This window comes from Dipodomys ordii, unplaced genomic scaffold (genome assembly GCF_000151885.1).
Source record: "Dipodomys ordii isolate 6190 unplaced genomic scaffold, Dord_2.0 Scaffold31, whole genome shotgun sequence".
NCBI classification, from domain to species: Eukaryota; Metazoa; Chordata; class Mammalia; order Rodentia; family Heteromyidae; genus Dipodomys; species Dipodomys ordii.
The window spans coordinates 3928433-3947142 of NW_012267247.1; the positions used below are offsets into that span (position 1 = coordinate 3928433).

The 18710-nt window shown below is 48.8% G+C and overlaps 4 protein-coding genes across 5 annotated transcripts in view; 2 read left to right on the plus strand and 2 right to left on the minus strand.

Moving 5' to 3' along the window:
• On the plus strand, window positions 1-3839 carry Tmem199 (transmembrane protein 199). Its single transcript, XM_013016596.1, has 6 exons — window positions 1-221; window positions 1280-1353; window positions 1666-1755; window positions 2383-2425; window positions 2630-2742; window positions 3048-3839. The coding sequence occupies exons 1-6, from the start codon at window positions 11-13 to the stop codon at window positions 3141-3143; spliced, it is 627 nt and encodes a 208-aa protein (XP_012872050.1). The 5' UTR covers window positions 1-10; the 3' UTR covers window positions 3144-3839.
• Window positions 3840-6611: 2772 nt separating this feature from the next.
• Sebox (SEBOX homeobox) lies at window positions 6612-7497 on the minus strand. The gene is made up of 3 exons (XM_013016450.1): window positions 7470-7497; window positions 7157-7317; window positions 6612-6992 (listed from the first exon to the last, which is right to left on the minus strand). Exons 1-3 carry the CDS (start codon window positions 7495-7497, stop codon window positions 6612-6614), a joined length of 570 nt encoding a protein of 189 aa, XP_012871904.1.
• Window positions 7498-9834: 2337 nt separating this feature from the next.
• Window positions 9835-12722, minus strand: Vtn (vitronectin). Its single transcript, XM_013016355.1, has 8 exons — window positions 12583-12722; window positions 12374-12493; window positions 11958-12275; window positions 11736-11875; window positions 11399-11555; window positions 11056-11208; window positions 10260-10598; window positions 9835-10044 (listed from the first exon to the last, which is right to left on the minus strand). The coding sequence occupies exons 1-8, from the start codon at window positions 12644-12646 to the stop codon at window positions 9932-9934; spliced, it is 1404 nt and encodes a 467-aa protein (XP_012871809.1). The 5' UTR covers window positions 12647-12722; the 3' UTR covers window positions 9835-9931.
• A 2715-nt stretch (window positions 12723-15437) lies between these two features.
• Window positions 15438-18710, plus strand: part of Sarm1 (sterile alpha and TIR motif containing 1) — a 19098-nt gene continuing 15825 nt past the window's right edge. The window contains exon 1 of one of the 2 annotated variants that reach the window (XM_013016411.1): window positions 15438-16275. In XM_013016411.1, the coding sequence (XP_012871865.1) occupies window positions 15806-16275 (470 nt within the window). In that variant the 5' untranslated portion in view covers window positions 15438-15805. The remainder of the gene's footprint in view (window positions 16276-18710) is intronic. The other variant, XM_013016410.1, reaches the window with a different exon arrangement.

Here is an 18710-nt window from a genome sequence, read left to right on the forward strand (position 1 = left end):
TCGACTGGATATGGCGTCTTCATTGCTTGCCGGCGAGCGACTGGTGCGCGCTCTAGGCCCCGGAGGCGAGCTAGAGTCAGAGCGGCTGCCTCGGAAACTACGGGAAGAGCTTGAGGCCGCGCTGAGGAAAAAGACCGCCGGCGATAATGGTCCCCGCGAGCCCCGACGTTTGGTTTCTTTCCGTCTGATCCGGGATCTGCACCAGCACCTGAGAGAACGGGGTGAGCACGGCTCCAGGCCAGGGGTCCCCTCCTTCCCAGACGTGCTCTTTCCTGATGTCGTTCTCCAGCAGACTCTCCCTCACGTAGCCTACCCAACGGCTTTTCATAAATCCCAAGGCCACTCAGTCGTTTCTCAACTCCATTGGAAACCCTTCCTCGAAGGCAAAAATCACTGCAGGTTGTTCCCTTGAATCTCCACTGCAGGCACACTCAATCTTAGTTAGTCGAGGTTCTAACTCCAGTACCATGTTCCAGGTTCCATGTTTCCCTTTTCCCCAACTCATTCGGAAGTCACTTCGCGTAGTGATCATATGCTGTTTATGAATATGGAAATCTTTCCATCTCAAAAGACAAGAATGGTGAAGTCTGGTGTATGCCTGCTTTCTTCCTTCTTTCCTTTTATTTTTGTTGAGAGGGGCAGTTAGATCTAGGATGACAAGTATTGTTAAAAGATCTGGATTAGGTATAGTATCACATCTAGCCTTGTTTCTGTCACTAACTTTCCTGGAAAAAGTTATTTCTCCTCCCTGGGCTTTAGTTCCTTTATCTATAAAGGACAAACTGGCATCTTAGGTACTTTGCCAGAATTAATATAGTCTAGCCAAAAGTGCAAAATGTATACCTCTCAGGCTGGGAATGTGGCTTAGTGATAGAGTGCTTGCTTAGCATGAATGAAGCCCTGGGTTCGATTCTTCAATACCACATTAACAGAAAAAGCCAGAAGTGGTACTGTGGCTCAAATGGTAGAGTGCTAGCCTTGAGCAAAAGCAGCTCAGGGACAGTGCTTAGGCTCTGAGTTCAAGCCCCTGGACTGGCAAAAAAATAAATACATAAAATAAAAGGTAAACCTCACAACTATTAGAACTAAAGAGGATCTTAGAGAATATCCACACGGTCCTTTTGAGTACTTAGCATCACTGTAACCTAAGCCTAATTAGGGAAGATCTCTTAACAGCCACAGAAATGTACTAGTGTTTTAGTAGGAACAGGCCCTTCTCTGATTTTAGTCTCTCAGCTTGAGCTTTATAGCTTAGTATGTAGAAATCTTTTCTTTCCAGATTCTACACTATACCTTCATGAACTCCTAGAAGGCAGTGAAATCTATCTCCCAGAGATTGTGAAGCCTCCCCGGGTATGTAAGGGATATATTTGTAGGAGTGGAGGGTTTGACATTGAATTTGTTAATCAACTTTTGGGTTGAAATTTTGTCTTTTAAATCTTAAGTATGGGCAGGGGGGGGCAGGGAGGAATAAGAGTTGCCTTCTCTATTTGAAAGCTTTAGGAAACAATCCAAAACTGAGTTTCCAAAGCAATGGAAGTATAATTGGTATGTGGATCTCGTGGCACCCTTAGCAGTACAGTGTATTTGGAAACAGTGTTTATGACATACTTTGTGGCTAGAAATATGTAGGAGAATATCATACTTATGGTTTTTCTACTTTAGAACCCAGAGCTAGTTGCCCGGCTAGAGAAGATTAAGATACAGCTGGCCAATGAGGAATATAAGCGGATCACTCGCAATGTCACCTGTCAGGTAAGGGCCAGCTCTTCAATGCATGAGGCTGAAAACAGGGCCCTGTACTGGAAAAGAGGCACAAAGAGAACAACAACAACATGAGAGCTTGGTTTGTATACTATTTCAGAGCCCTGTGTTGCATACAAACCAAATACAATTATTTTCTCATTTACTGAGACTGAGTATATATGTTGACTACATTCTTAAATATTATAGACATGGACATGAGCCTTGAAGCTTCTTCTCTTTTCTTTTTTGAGACAAAGCATAGCCCAGCCTATATAGCCCAGCCTGGCCCCTGAGCTTGAGGTCCAGATCTTTCTGTCTCAGACTCCCAAGTGCTGGGATGCATGGTGTGTGCCACCACACACAACCCAGGAACTCTTTTCTGACAGGCTTCCATACTATTCTCTAACATGCTTCTACCCCAAAACATGAGAGGAGGTGATAGGTACTAAGAGACTATGACCTCTTCTCTGAAATGTTTGCTATGTGATCCAGAAAAGTCAGGCTGATCTTAGACAAAGGAATCCATGTAGAATGCCAAGTTACTGTGTTAAAGAATAGAAGGTCCAGGCAAGACTTGACACCAGGTGCTCTCTGAGTTGCTTCCATTCTGAATCATGTGCGTTTCCTTTTTCCCAGGATTCACGGCATGGTGGGACTCTCAGTGACCTGGGAAAGCAAGGTGAGGCTCTAGGAAAACAGGCTTCTAAACCCTGGGATTGCTCATGGCATTCTTTCCCTTCCCAATATCATGGGTTTAAGGCTAAACTACTCAGATTTTTGCTCTTGAAAGAGAATCCAGTTGATGGGGGAGGTAGCCATGAGATAAAAGGGCCTCTTGGAGAAGGCTGGACCTAAAAGTTTCTTCCCTGGCTTCTCCCCAAAGTAAGGTCAGTGAAATCTCTGGTTATCACCATCTTCAACTTCATTGTCACGGTAGCAGCTGCCTTCGTCTGCACTTACCTTGGAAGCCAATATATCTTCACAGAAATGGCCTCGGTGAGTAGGTATTGGTAGGGGAAAGTGTCCCAGAAACTAGTGAAAAAGAGAAAATGTGTGAAAGTGCATCTTTACACATTCACAGTTTAAAAATTGAGCGTATGTTTGTGCAATAAATGTCGGACATATTTGAGTTTTACAGGAGTTGTGGAGGTAGGTAGTTATCTCAAGACAAATCAGATCCAAACTTGGGGGAGAGTGGACTGGGTTGAGGAGAAGGTGTCCATCCTCCTTAGGGGTACTGAGGGCTGCAGATCTGGGTGTTGGCCTGTATCACACTAAAGCCTAATTCTCTTCTTCTATAGAGGGTGCTGGCTGCATTGATCGTTGCCTCCGTGGTGGGTCTGGCTGAACTATATGTCATGGTACGAGTAATGGAAGGCGAGTTGGGAGAGCTGTAACTGATGCTTCACTGTCAAGTCTGGAGATGTTTTGGAGGGACCCAGCCTCTCAACTACCAATTACTGAGTCTTGTTCAGCCTGTGAGGCTCTTTGTACTCAGCTCCGGTTGAGAGCAGGTCAGACCACCTGGTATTCTTGTGAAAACTTGTCGAAAGCACTTCTTGAAAACTGGAAGAACTGATTAATTCCTTCTTCTGAACTTCAGTTCTGCCTTCTCTAGTCCATTCTAGAACTTCTGAAACTGGGTTTTTCCATTGGGAGGAAATAGAATTCAGGCCTTCGCAGTACTGCCTTGAATTTGCCCAAGTTCACAGATAATCATCATCCTTCATCCACACATCTTTGGTGCAAGCCTGCAATTGAGAACAGAAGCCTCCAAGAAAGCAGAAAGACTCTCCAGTTTATGCTGGACAAGAACTGATGAAAGGGCAAATATCAAATAAGAGAAAGATGAGTTGGTATAGGATGGTGGAACTAGGAACCAGGCAGCTGTCTTTTTCTGAAAGGAAATGGTATCAGGTAAAACAAATAGAGACCAAATGACCGGCCATGGCTCTTCTTATTAAGTGGGGCCAAAGATTCCCATGTGGTCCAATTTCTCTTGTGATGTTAAACTTCTGAGAACTTGGTGGTGTAATGGTAAAGTCTACATAAGGCATTTGAAGGTGTTTAATAAATATTTATTGTGTGCAGTACATTGTTCAAGTCCTGTGAAAATTAACACAAAGCACAAAGACCAGTAATTCGGAAAGTTGTTCAGGATCTTCTAATAGTAGACTCTTCCTTTTTGTTCACTGCATATGCTCCTTTGTCTTTGTTTTTCTCAAAGCTTTTCTTCCCCTTTTTGGGGGGAAGCAAAGGAGAGTAGAGGGAAGGAGATGAAGGAGGTTACTTGCTTGAACTAAGGGCCTTATGCTCTTGCTTGGCTTTCTTACCCAAGACTAGTGCTCTGCCTCTGAGCAACACCTCCACTTCCAGCTTTTTTGCTGGTTCATTGGTGATAAGAGTCCCATGGACTTTTCTGCCTAAGGTGGCTTTGACCTGCAATCCTTAGATCTCAGCCTCCTGAGTAGCCAGAAGCATAGGTGTGAGCCACCAGTGCCAGCTTCCTCAAAGCATTTGTGGGAGGGAGGGCAGTACTGAGGTTTGAACTCACAGCTTTCCACTTTGTAGGCCAGTGCTCTACTGCTAAGCCACACCTCCAACTCTGTTTTTACAAATGGTATACATTTCCTTCACCAAGCTTGTCAGTTTCTGTTAGTTGGGAGAAGGGTCAGCTGTGGGAAAATGCAGGCGTTCTTGGTAACATTGGGTCAGAAAGCTGTGCTGCTTCTTGTGTCTGCATGCTGCACTAGGTTGCCTATATAAAAGCTTCCACTTCTCCTCATACCTGAATTTAGGTTATAGTGCTTCCCTATAACCTATTTTCCCTATTTTTAAAGAAAAGTATGTGTATCAGAATATCAGATTTTGACCACTCTGGGGTATCTTTTTTTTTTTTTTTTTGGGGTCCGCCTGTGGGGCCTAAACTCTGGGCCTGGGCGCTGTCCCTCAGCTCTTCAGCTCAAGGCTAGCGCTCTACCACTTGAGCCACAGCGCCACTTCCGGCTTTTTTCTTTTCTTTTTTTTTTTTTTTTGCTTATGTGGTGCTGAGGAATCGAACCCAGGGCCTCAGGCATGCAAGGCAAGCGCTCTACCACTGAGCCACCTTCCCAGCCCCACTCTGGGGTATCTTGTAATGGAATTTTGTCATTTTATCTTCGCATTGCCATTGTTAGATGACTCTTCAAAGCTCACCCTAACCCCCACCACACAAGCTAACAGTCTTCTCTAACCAAGCTCTTATAAAGTGCTGTTTTTCTGGGGCCAGGCACTATGGGAATAGAGAAGTCAAAGACCTGGCTCTTAACCTAGAGAACAATGAGGAGACCATTGGGCAAAGAGGCGGGGGGGGGGGGGCTTCTGCAAAGACAAAGATAGGCTTAGGAGTCAGGTGGCTAGTTTTAGAAAACTTTGTCTTGAGCTCTTCCTCTGCCTACCATGCCTCCAATGCAATTCAAGTCCAGAAAGTGCTGAGTAGGCAAACAGGGACATGGCCTCCTATGTGGAGAAACAGAACCAGCATTCATTGCATATGTTTTTGTGTCAGTTGTGGGGCTTGAGCTCAGGGCCTGGGTGCTGCCCCTGAGACTCTGTGCTCAAGTCTAGCACTCTTAACACTTGAGCCACAGTACTACTTCTGGCTTTTGAGTGGTTAATTGGAGATAATAGTCTCATGGGGACTTTTCTGCCCCAGCTGGCTTCAAATAGTGATCCTCAGATCTCAACCTCCTGAGTAGCTAGGATTACAAGTGTGAGCCACTAGCACCTGGCTCATTGTGTTTTTATAATGCGTCACATGCTATGTATGTATAGCCTATCTATATCAATCTCAAAACAGGAGACAAGTGTTGCCTTCCCGCTTTATAGGCATATAGATTTCAGGGAGTTATAGTTGTATAGCAGAGCCAGAGTTTGAGTTCAGTATACAGTAATCACAAACTCCATGTTTTTCTCTCCAAAGCAGGACAGTGGTTCTAGCAGAGACACATCTTTCTAGGGTCTGTCAGTCAGAGCCCTAAACCCTCCAATTAACCATCCCTCTAATCCCTATGGAAGCCTGTGTAATACCTCCCACCAGAGGTCTATGAAACCTGGCCCTATTTAGGGATTAGGTGATGGAGCTAAATTTCCAAGGCAAGCAGCCCTTGACTCCCATTCATTTGCAACACACAACAATCCAGATTAAGGTACAGAGTTTGGTTTTATTTGGAGATTAGTTGGTATTACAAATGACAGTGATACCGAAATCCAATGCTACTGCACCTCTTCCACCCCAGATCTATTAGGTTAGCCCCACATTAGTGGGCAGCCAATCTGATCTGTGGAAATTAAATCAACTTAAGCCCCAGCCTCCTGTTCATATTACTTTAATATCAGTCCCTCTTCAGATACATAGTTCTGATTAATTTGTCCAGGTGGCAGGAGATCAGGAAAGAGGGCCATAAACCATGAAAAAGTGGGTCCCCAACAAACCAGAATAGGAACAGTGATCTCCCCTGGCTCATTAATAGTTAGAGGATAGCCCAAGGACCTGGAGGAGTAGCTGCCCATTTCTCAGAGGTAAGAGACTATCAATTGGGGTGAGAAGATTTGGGGACCAGGCCTAGCTTTCCACCTCATCCCTCTGATGGTATCTTCTGTCAAAATGTAGAGCAAGGGTACTAAGTAGCAGTAACCAGGACCCCAGTCACTGCAGAGACCCTGAATGTGGGGTGAGCTGGAGGCTGGCCAGAAAGAGGAAAGAGGGGTCCCTGAATTAAACTTTCTTCCTATTAGAGAACTCCCTTCTGTAAAAGGATGGGACATGGGTCTACTTCAAGTGGGGTTGGTGGGCTACAAGAACCAGAGCAAGTGTTAGACCTCAATTAGGAGTGGTCCACATTGGCAACAATGGCTGAAGCATAAATAAGATCAGACAGGCTTCCCAGTGAGGTCTGAGGAGTGGCTCGCTCCAAAGAAGGATGGAACCCTGAAACTCCAGCAGGTGCCCATGGGGCTGCAGCTTTAACCCCTGCCCAGCCCTGCCCTGAGCTCAAACTGGAAGCTGCACAGAAGGTCTGTGGACATGCTGAGGTAAACTGAGCCATGCTGGTGTCAAGTGGAGGCTGACCTGTTGTTTGGGGCTTCCAGGCCTGCTGGGAGGTGTCTGGAAGAGAACAGGAGTTTGGGATAGGCTCAGGCCTGGGGCTTAGGCCTTCTGGTTTCCTGTTCTTGATTCTCTTGGCCCGGCGGTTCTGGAACCATACCTGGTAGAAAAGATGAAGGAATCTATTTTTGGCTCTAGCATTTCTCCTTTGGGACAGAAGAAGAAATAAAACTTAAGCAGGATTCCCAGAGAGAATACTGCAGGGCAAGCCCCAAAATAGGCTATATGACCGTATCTTGGGGACAAATGGGTTATATAGCTCACCTGGATCTTGGCCTCTGGCAGATGTGTGACCTGAGCCAGGTGCTCACGGGTGCTGATGTCAGGGTAAGGCCGTGCTGCAAATACCCGCTCGAGTTCCAGCAGCTGCCCAACGCTGAAGGTGGTTCTCTTCCTCCGATGGGGACCCAATCTACTGGCATGGCCTGCAGGCCAGAATGGGTGTCAAACCAGGACTCTCCCCGCAGCCTCAAAGCTTTGAAGAGATCCTTCAGCTCCCATCTCCTACCTTCTTCAACCTTCCTCATCACACTCTGTCTCATCTCCTCACCCAGCCACCCTCTCTGCACCAGATTACCTGAGGATGCCTCCATAGGGCTGGCCATGGAGCTGGTAGAGGGTAAAGAGCCGGAGGGCCATGCCAGGGCTGTGCCCACACCAGACCCATCCCTGTGGGGTTTTATGCTGTTCTGAGAGTCCGGCTCCGCCCACAGAGGGAGAGGCTTAGAGTTCACTCCAGCCAGGCAGACAGGGGTTAGGAGAAGCAGGGTGGGAGCTGATTCAGGTATGAGTGAGGTAAATTTGATGAACCCACCCCACCCTGGCTTCACAAAGGTAGCCAGGCCCAGCCTCTTTAAAACTCAACCTCTGGCAACCTCTGCCTACCTTTTGATAATGTGTGAAAAAAAAAGCCTCCCCAGGTTCCATGTAAGCCATAGCAATCCATCTCTCCAGTGCTCCCAAGCAGCCCAGCTGCTGCTCTGAAATCATGACTGCCTTCAGGGGAAGATGGATGAAATCTTGTCCCTCAAGTGTGGGCTGTGCAGTGAAGGTGGATGGGATGGGAAGGAGCTGGGGTCATCTGCTTTTAGCAGGGCTACTAAACAGGGAACAGATGTCACCACCAGATTGCCTTAAGGCTGTTCTGAAGCTTTGTCTCCACCTAACCCTTTCTGTCTGTCCCAAGAGCCTAGGTAGGCTTCCTAGAGTCCAGGAATCTGGAACCAGTAAATGTCCACAAATGCAATCAGAGCTTAAGGAAAATGTTTTTGTTGAATTGAAACCCTTTTGTACAACTACTTAAAGATAATTTTTATTGGTGGTGGTGGTGGTGGTTGTAGTGCTTGAACTCAGCCTGGGCGCTGTCCCTCAGCTCTTCAGCTCAAGGCAAGCGCTCTACCACTTGAGCCACAGTGCCACTTCCAATTTTCTGGTGGTTTATTGGAGGTAAGAGTCTCACAGACTAAGCCGGGTGCTGGTGGCTCACGCCTGTAATCCTAGCTACTCAGGAGGCTGAGATCTGAGGATCGCGGTTCAAAGCCAGCCCGGGCAGGAGAGACCGTGAGACTCCTATCTCCAATAAACCACCAGAAAACCGGAAGTGGCGCTGTAGCTCAAGTGGTAGAGCGCTCACCTTGAGCTGAAGAGCTGAAGGACAGCGCCCAGGCCCAGAGTTCAAGCCCCATGACCGACAAAAAAAAAAAAAAAAAGAGTCTCACAGACTTTCCTGCCTAGGCTGGCTTTGAACTAGGATCCTCAGATCTCAGGCTCCTGAGTAGCTAGGATTACAGGCGTGAGCCACCAGCACCCAGCTTAAAGATATTTTTTAAAAAGTAGTAAAAGTCAGGTACTGGTGGTTCATGACTATAATCCTAGCTACTCAGGAGCCTGAGATCTGATCCTAGTCTGAAGAAAGTCCATGAGACTCCTTTTTTTTTTTTTTTTGCCAGTGCGGGAGCTTGAACTCAGGGCCTGGACACTGTCCCTGAGCTGCTTTTGCTCAAGGCTAGCACTCTACCACTTGAGCCACAGTGCTGCTTCTGGCTTTTTCTGTTTATGTAGTACTGAGGAATTGAACCCAGGGCTTTATGCATGCTGGGCAAACACTCTATCATGCCACATACCCAGCCCCTCCATGAGACTCATCTCCAATTAACCACCAAAATATTGGGCTGGGCGGATGGCTCAGTGGTAGAGGGGATGGCTCAGTGGTAGAGGCTTGCCTTGCATGCATGAGGCCTTGGGTTCTATTCCTCAGCACCACATAAGCAAAAAGAAAAAAGCTGGAAGTGGCACTGTGGCTCAAGTGGTAGAGCGCTAGCCTTGAGCTGAAGAGCTGAGGGACAGTGCCCAGGCCCAGAGTTCAGGCCCCATGACCGGACCCAAAAAATAATAAATAAATAGATTATATATATATATATATATATATATATATATATATATACACACACACACACACATATATACAGGCTCACCCTAAGGTTGGGTTAGGTGGGGAGCACAGATCCCTCCAGTGCTGAGGAGCTGACTGTATTTTAGATTCAGGATTCAGGATAGACAGAAAAGCTGAGCTAGAGACCTACTACCTCTTGTTCCTTCCTTCTCCCCCTTTCCCCTGACCTCCACCCAAAGACCAGGGGTGAAGCAAGAATGACTGGGGAATGATGTCTTGCTAAGTGTTTGTCATCACCAGAGAGGCCCTAGACCTGTGCAGCTGTGGGTTGATGGGAGCTACTCAGCTCATGAGGAAGAGTAGCTCTCTTGAGGTCCTCCCTAGCCCCCAACTTGCTTGACTCACAGAGAAGGCTTGACCCCATCATGGACCCAATATGATAAGTCTTATCCCTGTTCTTTCCCTCACCTCATCCTGATGGCCCAGCTTCCTTCTTTGCCCAGGCAGGGGTCTGCCCACTCCAGACAGGACAGTAGTCTTAGTTTCAGAACTGAGAGACCTTTATTGAGCAGAGGTTGGAGGAGGAGGCTGGAAAAGAGAGCGATGGGAAGCCTAAATGTGTGGATTCATGTGTGGACTCTTAACTCCTACTCATGGCCAGGGGCTGGGCAGCCCAGCCAGTACTGGGCAATGGAGCGTGGGTATGGAGGATTTACAGTGTCCACTCGCCGGGTGCGAAGATTGACTCGGTAGTACTTGTCTGAAAGAGAGGACAAAGAGAGTGTATGAGCCCCAGTTGGAGATACTCACTCGCTCTGAGAAAGAAGACCTGGGAACATAAGCATCTACAGTGCAGCTGGGGACTCTGGCCTGGTTTTCTGGGCTCATTGTTTACAGGCTGAGTAGCACATAGGGATCAGAGCCATTAGGAAAGGCCAGGCAAGACCAGTGTGGGGGATGGCAAGGGGCTCCCACCTCCTGAGAAGAAGTAGACACTCTGGATGGGCTCACAGGTAGCAGGCACAAGCCAGTTCATATTATAGTCATCATAGTTGTAGGCTCCAAACCCACTCTCCTCACTGGAGAATAAAGACAGCCAGACAGAACGGGATGACCGGCGGGAGCTCTGGCTACGCCCATGGCCTCGGCGAGAACGGTAGCGTTTGCGGCTGCGACGCCTAGACTTTTGCTTTTTAGGCTGGGAGCTGTGGAGCCCTGAGCCCGAGATGTAAATGTGGCCAGCCATGGCAGCATCCACTTTTCCAGGTATACCATGCCAGTCCCGGCTGATGAACTGAGGCTCTTTGACACCACCTGTGTGGCAGGAAAAGGGTTAAAGAAAGGATTTGGGGGAGCCAGGCCCTGCTTTCTCCAGCAGGCTCCTCCCGATCTAGGCATCTTGCCCAAAGCACAGTAAGCTGGTGGCACAGCCCCAGCATTCAGGCCTCAGCCTCCTTGCCCAGTGTTCATTTCCGATTCCTCCCCTCTGCTATATCCCTGATATCTCTATACCCTCCCCCATGCCTCCCCCAGCCATCACCCCTCCCTCTGCTGATTTTGCCTGTGGCTACACTAGACAAAGTCCAAGGTGTGGGGTCCCAGTAGAGTCTAGCCTCCCCCCAAAGGTCAACAGAAGCAAAGTCTGGCCTGAGCAAATAGCTCTTGATCGATAGCTCCACCATCTCAGTCCTCTTGGCAATCCAGCTTCTACCTCTATCTGGAGGTTCCGGACCTCTTAAGGCAGAAGCCTAGTCTCTCCCTTCCTCCATACCAGGGGATCTGCCCCAGAACAGCAGCTCAAAGATGTCCTCCCAGCTGTCCCGCTGCAGCAGGGCGAAGTGCTCAAACACCGTCGACATGGAGCTGCCTTCACACTCCTCCTGGCTGGGCTGATGTTGGAACTCGTACTCCCAGTACTGTTTCCCTGGGAAGCAGGGCAGCTGGCATCAGAAGGGTGTGTTGAAGACTGGAGGAGCCAGAGGCTGAACAAGCTGAGAGCTCCCAGTGCAGGGGGTATGGGTGTCTACTAAAGACTGTCCCCAGGGGAATGTGGGGAAAAAACAAGACCATTTTATACCTGCCCATTGTCCTCTCCCCATCCCCTCCCCCAGTACCTTTGAAGAAGTAGACCCGCTCCCGGCCTCTGTAGCTGTGGGCAGGGAGGGCCAAGGCTGCATCTACATTATCTGGGATGCCGCTGAAGCCTTCAGCAATGTTTCGGGGGTACTCAGGTTCCAGAACACCATCCTCAAAGCGCCAGTACTGACTACCCTAAGAAGCAGAGAAGGTGAAAGGGGTGAGAAGACAGGGGTTAGACACAGAGGCCAGAGGCCTATACCCTAAAGTGACTATCCTCAGCCTCCCCAGAATTGTTACCCACAAGCTGAAGCCTCGGACTGGCTCATCGTCTCCCACCATGACCTCTACCCACACAGCCCCTGGGCCTGGCACCTTGAAAATGTAGGTCTTGCCCTGACAGTTGATTCGCGTGAAGGCAGCATCAATGGGGCCATCAATGCCCCAGACATCTCGGATGAGCTTGGGGTATCCAGGCCTGACTGCTGTTTCATCTAGCTCATAGCAGTACTGCCCTAGGGTGGGGAGAGGATGAAGGTGTGAGGGATAGGATGCTCCCAGACAACCCCCAACCCCAAGACCTGCCCCTGGAGTCACCTCGGAAGGCAAACACAGAACCATTCTTGAGGTCGGTGAAGGCATCGAAGGGCTTCCCACTGCACAGCTCTTCCTCAGCTGTTGGCCATGAGATACCTTGATCAGTGATATCAGACTCTAGAGTCACCTCAGGCCTTGTGGTTTTCACCTCAGGCCTTGTGGTGCTTGTCTCTTGTGGTGCAGAAGTCCCTTCTGGCTGAGGCAGCAGGCTAGGGTTCTCTGGCTGTTCAGGGACACTGGCATTGTCCTTAGGCTCTTCCGTATAATCAAAGTTCCAGTACTCATCTTCAGGCATAGTAAACACATCACCACGAGTCACTGCAGGTAAAGTGAATGGTAGTGAGTCTCTTGGGGCAGATGGGCTCCTACCTCTCCTTACTCCTCCCGCCTTCCCCAACCCATGGCTCCAAACGCACCTTGGGGTTTGCACTCAGTCACGAAGTCAGCACAGCAGCTCTGGTAGTAAGAGCACATTTCATCACACTGACACTTCTTGTTAGCGTTGAAACCCTCTGTGCAGCGCCCTTTGCATGACTCTGAGGAGGGAGAATCTTGTTACAGCCAATTCCAAGTTACCCATACCCATCCTACCATGTTCCAGAGGGTCACCAACACCCTCTCACACCTTGGTCAGCCAGAGCAACCCATGCCAGCAGGGACAGCATAAGAAAGGGCCTCAGGATTGCCATGGTAGGCCTCTAGCTGAGGGCCTGTCCAGCTGGGCTCTGAGCTCCCTGAGACTCTGTTCTGCTGCCAGGGGAAGAGAGAGAGAACTAGGCAAAGAGGGAGGGAACTGGAAAAGAGGAACTGCCCATTCTCTTGCTCTGTTTGCTCAGCCTGCAGCCCAACCCCCAGTTTCCCAACTCCAAAAGGCTGCTGCAGCAAAGGGTCACATTCCCAGAGTCCTGGGCCTGAGAGAGCTGGGAAATAGAAACCTTGCCAAACTCAGAGTCATCAGGCCATCAGGATGAGGAGTAGCCTGGCAAGTCTGCAAGGCCGAAAGAAGAAGTTTCATGAGGTCACTCATTGGGCAAACTGCTTTATCTCTCTAAGCCTAAGGTTTTTTTTTTCTGTTCTTTTCATCTCCTCCTCCTCCTCCTCCTCCTCCTCCTCCTCCTCTTCTTCCTCTTCCCCTTCTTCCTTCTCCTCCTCTTCTTTTTTCTGCTAGTAGTGGGGCTAGATCTCAGGATTGGGAGCATCTAGTGACTAATCTAAGGGTGCTGTCCCTTAGCTTTTTGCACTCCAGGCTGGCATTCTACTACTTGAGTCATACCTCCACTTCCAGCTTTTTGATGATTGAGAGTCTCATGAACTTTGCCGTCTAGGCTGGATTTGAACCGCGCTCCTCAGATCTTGACCTGAGTAGCTAGGATTACAGGCATGAGCAATTGGCATCTGACCTAAGTTTTCTTTTTTTTAAATTTATTATAAAGGTGATGTACAGAGGCTATAGTTACACAAGTCAGGTAATAAGTACATTTCTACTTGGACAATGTCACCTCTTCCCTCACTCCTAAATTTTCTTTTAAGTAAAATGAAACAAATGATATCTTGTTTCATTAGTGTTAGGAGATTACATGGACTAGAACAGACAAAATGCCCTGTGCTTGGAGAAGATCCAAGTTCATTCTCATAAATGGTTTTTGATTCATGATTCATTTGAGCAAGCACGACCCTGGCTGGGTGCTCATCCACCCATTGTATATTTAGGAATATGAAAGGGAAGTGGGAAGAAATTGGATAAGTACTCTGGGAAAAGTCTCCTTTTCTTTCTTTCTTTCTTTTCTTTTCTTTTTTTTTTTTTTGTCGGTCATGGGGCCTGAACTCTGGGCCTGGTCCCTGTCCCTCAGCTTTTCAGCTCAAGGCTAGTGCTCTACCACTTGAGCCACAGTGACACTTCCGGCTTTTCCTGCTTATGTGGTACTGAGGAATCGAACCCGTGCATACAAGGCAAACACTCTACCACTGAGCCACCGTCCCAGCCCCAAAAGTTTCCTTTATTTATCATAAAAAAACAAAGTTCAGGCCGGGCGCTGGAGGCTCACGCCTGTAATCCTAGCTACTCAGGAGGCTGAGATCTGAGGATCGTGGTTCAAAGCCAGCCCTGGCAGGAGAGACCGTGAGGCTCCTATCTCCAATAAACCACCAGAAAACCGGAGGTGGCGCTGTAGCTCAAGTGGTAGAGCGCTTGCCTTGAGCTGAAGAGCTGAGGGACAGCACCCAGGCTCAGAGTTCAAGCCCTACAACCGCCAAAAAAAAAAGTTCATTTCTAGCTTCTTCTTATTGGTACATCAATCTCTCCAAGCTGATCTTCAAGCTGGCCTAGGAAATAGTAAATATGAACCCATTTAACCAGATTTGAGTCTTGAGTCACTAATCTACTGATGCTGTATAAACTGTCTCTTGTAGCAGCCCTCAGTCACTCTATCTGTAGAATGGGCTCGTTCAGCACAGGTTAGACTCTCATGAGGTATGTATAATCTCTCTACTCCTACTGGCACAGAATATCCAGCCACGAGACTTCATCACAGAAGCCTGTTCATCACAGAGTTTTTAGCTGGCATTTTCTGTTCTGTAATCAGAGGAGGGAGTGTGTAAGTCTGGCCAATCTCTTCTCTATGAGACACACGCATAAAGGGGCCTTTAGAAATGTTAGGGAGCCAGGCATATGTAATCCTAGCTACTGAGATCTGAGGATTACAGTTCAAAGCCAGCCTGGACAGGAAAGTCTGTGAGATTATCTATAATTAATCAGCAAGAAGCTGAAAGTTGGAAATGGTGCAGTGACTCAGAGTGATAGAGTGCTAGTTTTGAGTGAAAAAGCTCAGGGAGAGTGTCCAGGCCCTTCCTGAGTTCAAACCCCCCCACCAAAAAACAAAACCCACTAATTTCTTGGGGCAGGCAATGTGGCTTGGTGGTAGAGTGTTGCCTAGCATGCAGGAAATCCTGAGTTCAGTTCCTCAGTACCACATAAACAGAAAAATCCAGAAGTGACTCTGGCTCAAGAGGAAGAGTCCTAGCCTTGAGCAAAAAGAAGCTCAGGGACAGTGCCCAGGCCCTGAGTTCAAGCCCCAGGTTTGGCAAAAAAAAAAAAAAAAAGTGGAGCTGTGGATCAAGTACAGTGCTAACCTAAAAAAAGGAAAAGAAAAAGAAAAGAAAGCTCAATGATAGTGCTCAGTCCCTGAGTTCAAGCCCTAGGACCAGCACACACACACACACACACACACAGAGTTGTTGTTGGGGGTGGGGGGAGTTGTTAGGGAACTTTGCGATTGCTTTAATCACTGGGAGGGAGGGGTACACTCGGTGGCGCTGCTTCCCACCTCTCAAGTCAGGGCAACGGATATGACTTAAGGGGAGGAGGGAGTGTGGGCGTGGATGAAGAAGGCCTGGGGGCGGGGCTTCCTAGGCAGAGGGGGCGGGGCCTCCGTGACCTAGAGGCGGGGCTTCGCCTGTAGTCTCAACAGCCCGGGGTCCGGGGCGTGGCTGGCGCAGAGCATCTCAGCTTGCGGGAGCTGGAGCTGAAGTGCCGCTTTGTTCCATCAGCTGCTTGCTCTACCTTTCGGCATCCGGATCCTCCTTCGCTTTCCCACTCTCTCCTTCGCCCATTCCCCGAGAAGTGGTTTTCATCCCCTTCTCCGATTGCTGCTCCGCAAAGCCTGACCTCACCCCTGCCTCCCCAAAGTCCAGCGGGGCACCCTTGCCCGGAATCCTTTTCTCCCCTAGCCCTTCTTACCTCCTTCATCTCCCTTTCTCAAGGTCTGGGTTGCTCTCCGGGCCCCGATCTTCCCCCCCCCCGCCCCCCGTCGCCCCCCAAGGCCAGGAATGTCCCCTGCCAGCCCGCGCCCATGGTCCTGACGCTGCTCCTCTCCGCCTACAAGCTGTGCCGCTTCTTCGCCATGTCCGGCCCACGACCCAGCGCCGAGCGGCTGGTGGTGCCGGGGACCGATCAGGGTGGCGGCGCGGGCCCGTGGTGGGCTTCGGGCGGCCGCGGGTCCCGCGAGGTGTCGCCTGGGGTGGGCGCTGAGGTGCAGGGCGCCCTGGAGCGTGCCCTGCCTGAGTTGCAGCAGGCGCTGTCGGCGCTGAAGCAGGCAGGGGCCGCGCGGGCTGTGGGCGCGGGCCTAGCCGAGGTCTTCCAGCTGGTGGAGGAGGCCTGGCTGCTCCCAGCCGTGGGCCGCGAGGTGGCCCAAGGTCTGTGCGATGCCATCCGCCTAGATGGCGGTCTGGACCTGCTGTTGCGGCTGCTGCAGGCGCCGGAGCTGGAGACGCGTGTGCAGGCTGCGCGGCTGCTGGAGCAGATCCTGGTAGCTGAGAACCGGTGAGGGCGCGAGACTCGTGGAGGGGGAAAGCAAGGCGAGGTGAGGGGCGGCTGGGGGGGGGGTCGGGGTCAGGTGCCTGGGTCTTCCACCTGCCTCGCTTCATCTACTAATCTATTAATCTACTCCACACTACACCTCATCTAATAGGAATTAGTGTGTCCGTTTTACAAATGGGGAAAGTGAGGCTTGGGAAAGTCTAATGAGTAATCCAGAAGGAACTAATGATGTAGTGAGGATTTATTTTCAGGATGAGTGGGGTAAGGAATGGAAACAGAGGAGAATACTGTTGTAGGGCTAGAGTGTCCCCCCCTCCTCCTCTTCCTCCTCTTCTTTCCTTCCTTCCTTCCTTCCTATGTACACCCTACTGTGGTTTGAACTCAGGGCCTGGGTGCTGTCCCTTAGCATTTTCTCTCAAGGCTGGCACTCTATGATTTGAGGTACAGCCCCACTTGGAGATAAAAGTCTCACCGATTTTTCTGCTTGGGCTGACTTTGGACTGGGATCCTCAGATTTCAGCCTCCAGAGTAGCTACGACTACAGGTTTAGGAACCTATCTTTAGTTCCATGGATGGAGATGGCATCTTAGTACCAATGCCAACCCATAGCTCTGGGCCTCTGTCTGGGTGCCCTTCTTTGCTTACCCTTGCTCCAAACAGAAATGATCTCATTCTGAAGCTGCTGATCTGGAATAGAAAGTTCCCTGCCTGAGTGAATGGGTGGAGGTGGAAGAAACTGAAGTGCAAACTGGGCAGGGGTCAGAGCATGTGTTTTCACCCCTTCCCTACACTAACTACCAACATATAGGAGTGGAGTCAAAACAAGCCTTGAAATTTCACTTTTCCTTTGTGATGCCAGAGCACTCCCGTCTGTAGCAGAATGCTCAGACTTCTTGGGCTTAGGAGAGTTTTGGGAGTCACTAGCTCATGCATCGCTCACAGGTGTGATGGCAGTGGAGGAGTGTTTTCCTTGCCATTTTCCAAAAAGGAAAAAAAAATCCTCTGTGATTGGTGGAAATAAGGCAACTGTCAAAATATAGCATAAATAAAGCAACTTAGGTTGGGTGACCAAGATAAGGTTCTGCTTGTTTAGCAAGTCACTAGCTTCCCACGGATCAGTGTCCTAAGGGGGATGGACCATGAATTTAGAGGACTTGCACGTGGCAATGGGTGTTCCAAGGGTGTGGTGGGCCACGGACCGTATGTGTGCCTTCCTAAGTGGTTCATAGCAGTTATAACTAGAATCTCTGGGAAGTGAGTACAGCTAGTGCCCTAGGATTAGCAAGGGTGCAAGATGCTGTAGTGTGTGTGTGTGTGTGTGTGTGTGTGTGTGTGTACAGCTCTTGGGGTTTGAACTCAGGACCTGTGTGCTGTCCCTGAGCTTTTTTGATCACAGCTAGTGTTTTCCACTTAAGCACAGCTCCACTTCTGGCTTTTTTCCCTTTTCTTATTTCTTTTTTTTTTCATTTTTATTACTATATCTTTAAGTAGTTGTACAAAGAAGTTCCTATTCTACAAAACAGTATATGAGCAAAGGTGTCTGACAACATTATCACACATTGTTCCTAACCCACCCCTTCTTTCACTTTTTTTAAAAATTGAGATTAGGTGATTACATAAATTTCACACATTTCATAGTATTGTGGAATTGTGATACGTAGTTAAAGTCACAAACATATTTTAACCTTCACAAGGCAAATTGTCATTATGTTCTATAAAGTTTGTGAATTCTATGAGCTTTGACAATACAAATTATTTCTTCCACGTCAGGTGATGATTACATTTCTTTCCTTTTGCTTAGTGTAAGCTGTTCCCTCTTTCCCTTTCATTTTTCCCTTCCCATCACTGTCTTTGGGTTGCTTAGTTCTTTTTCTTCTATGTCCAGCAGCTGATGGGCCACTTTGTTGTATGTTGTTGTTTCATTTCCCACTTTCTCTCTCTCTCTCTCTCTCTATATATATATATATATATATATATACACAGATCTTGGGGCTTGAACTCAGGACCTGGGTGCTGTCCCTGAGCTTTTTTGATCAAAGCTCGTGTTTTACCACTTGAGCACAGCTCCACTTCTGGCCTTTTTTCCTTTTCTTATTTCTTCTCTCTCTCTCTCTCCCTCTCTCCCCTCCCCCCCTCACCCACCACTGTGCGCATTTAATTAGCGATAAGAGTCTCACAGCTGGCTTTGAATCATGATTAGGATTAGGTTAGGATTGCACGTGTGAACCTCCAGTGCCTAGAAAACTCATATGTTTAAGGTTGAAAATGATGGTCCTCAGCCGGGCGCTGGTGGCTCACGCCTGTAATCCTAGCTACTCAGGAGGCTGAGATCTGAGGATCGCTGTTCAAAGCCAGCCCGGGCAGAAAAGACCGTGAGACTCCTATCTCCAATAAACCACCAGAAAACCGGAAGTGGTGCTGTAGCTCAAGTGGTAGAG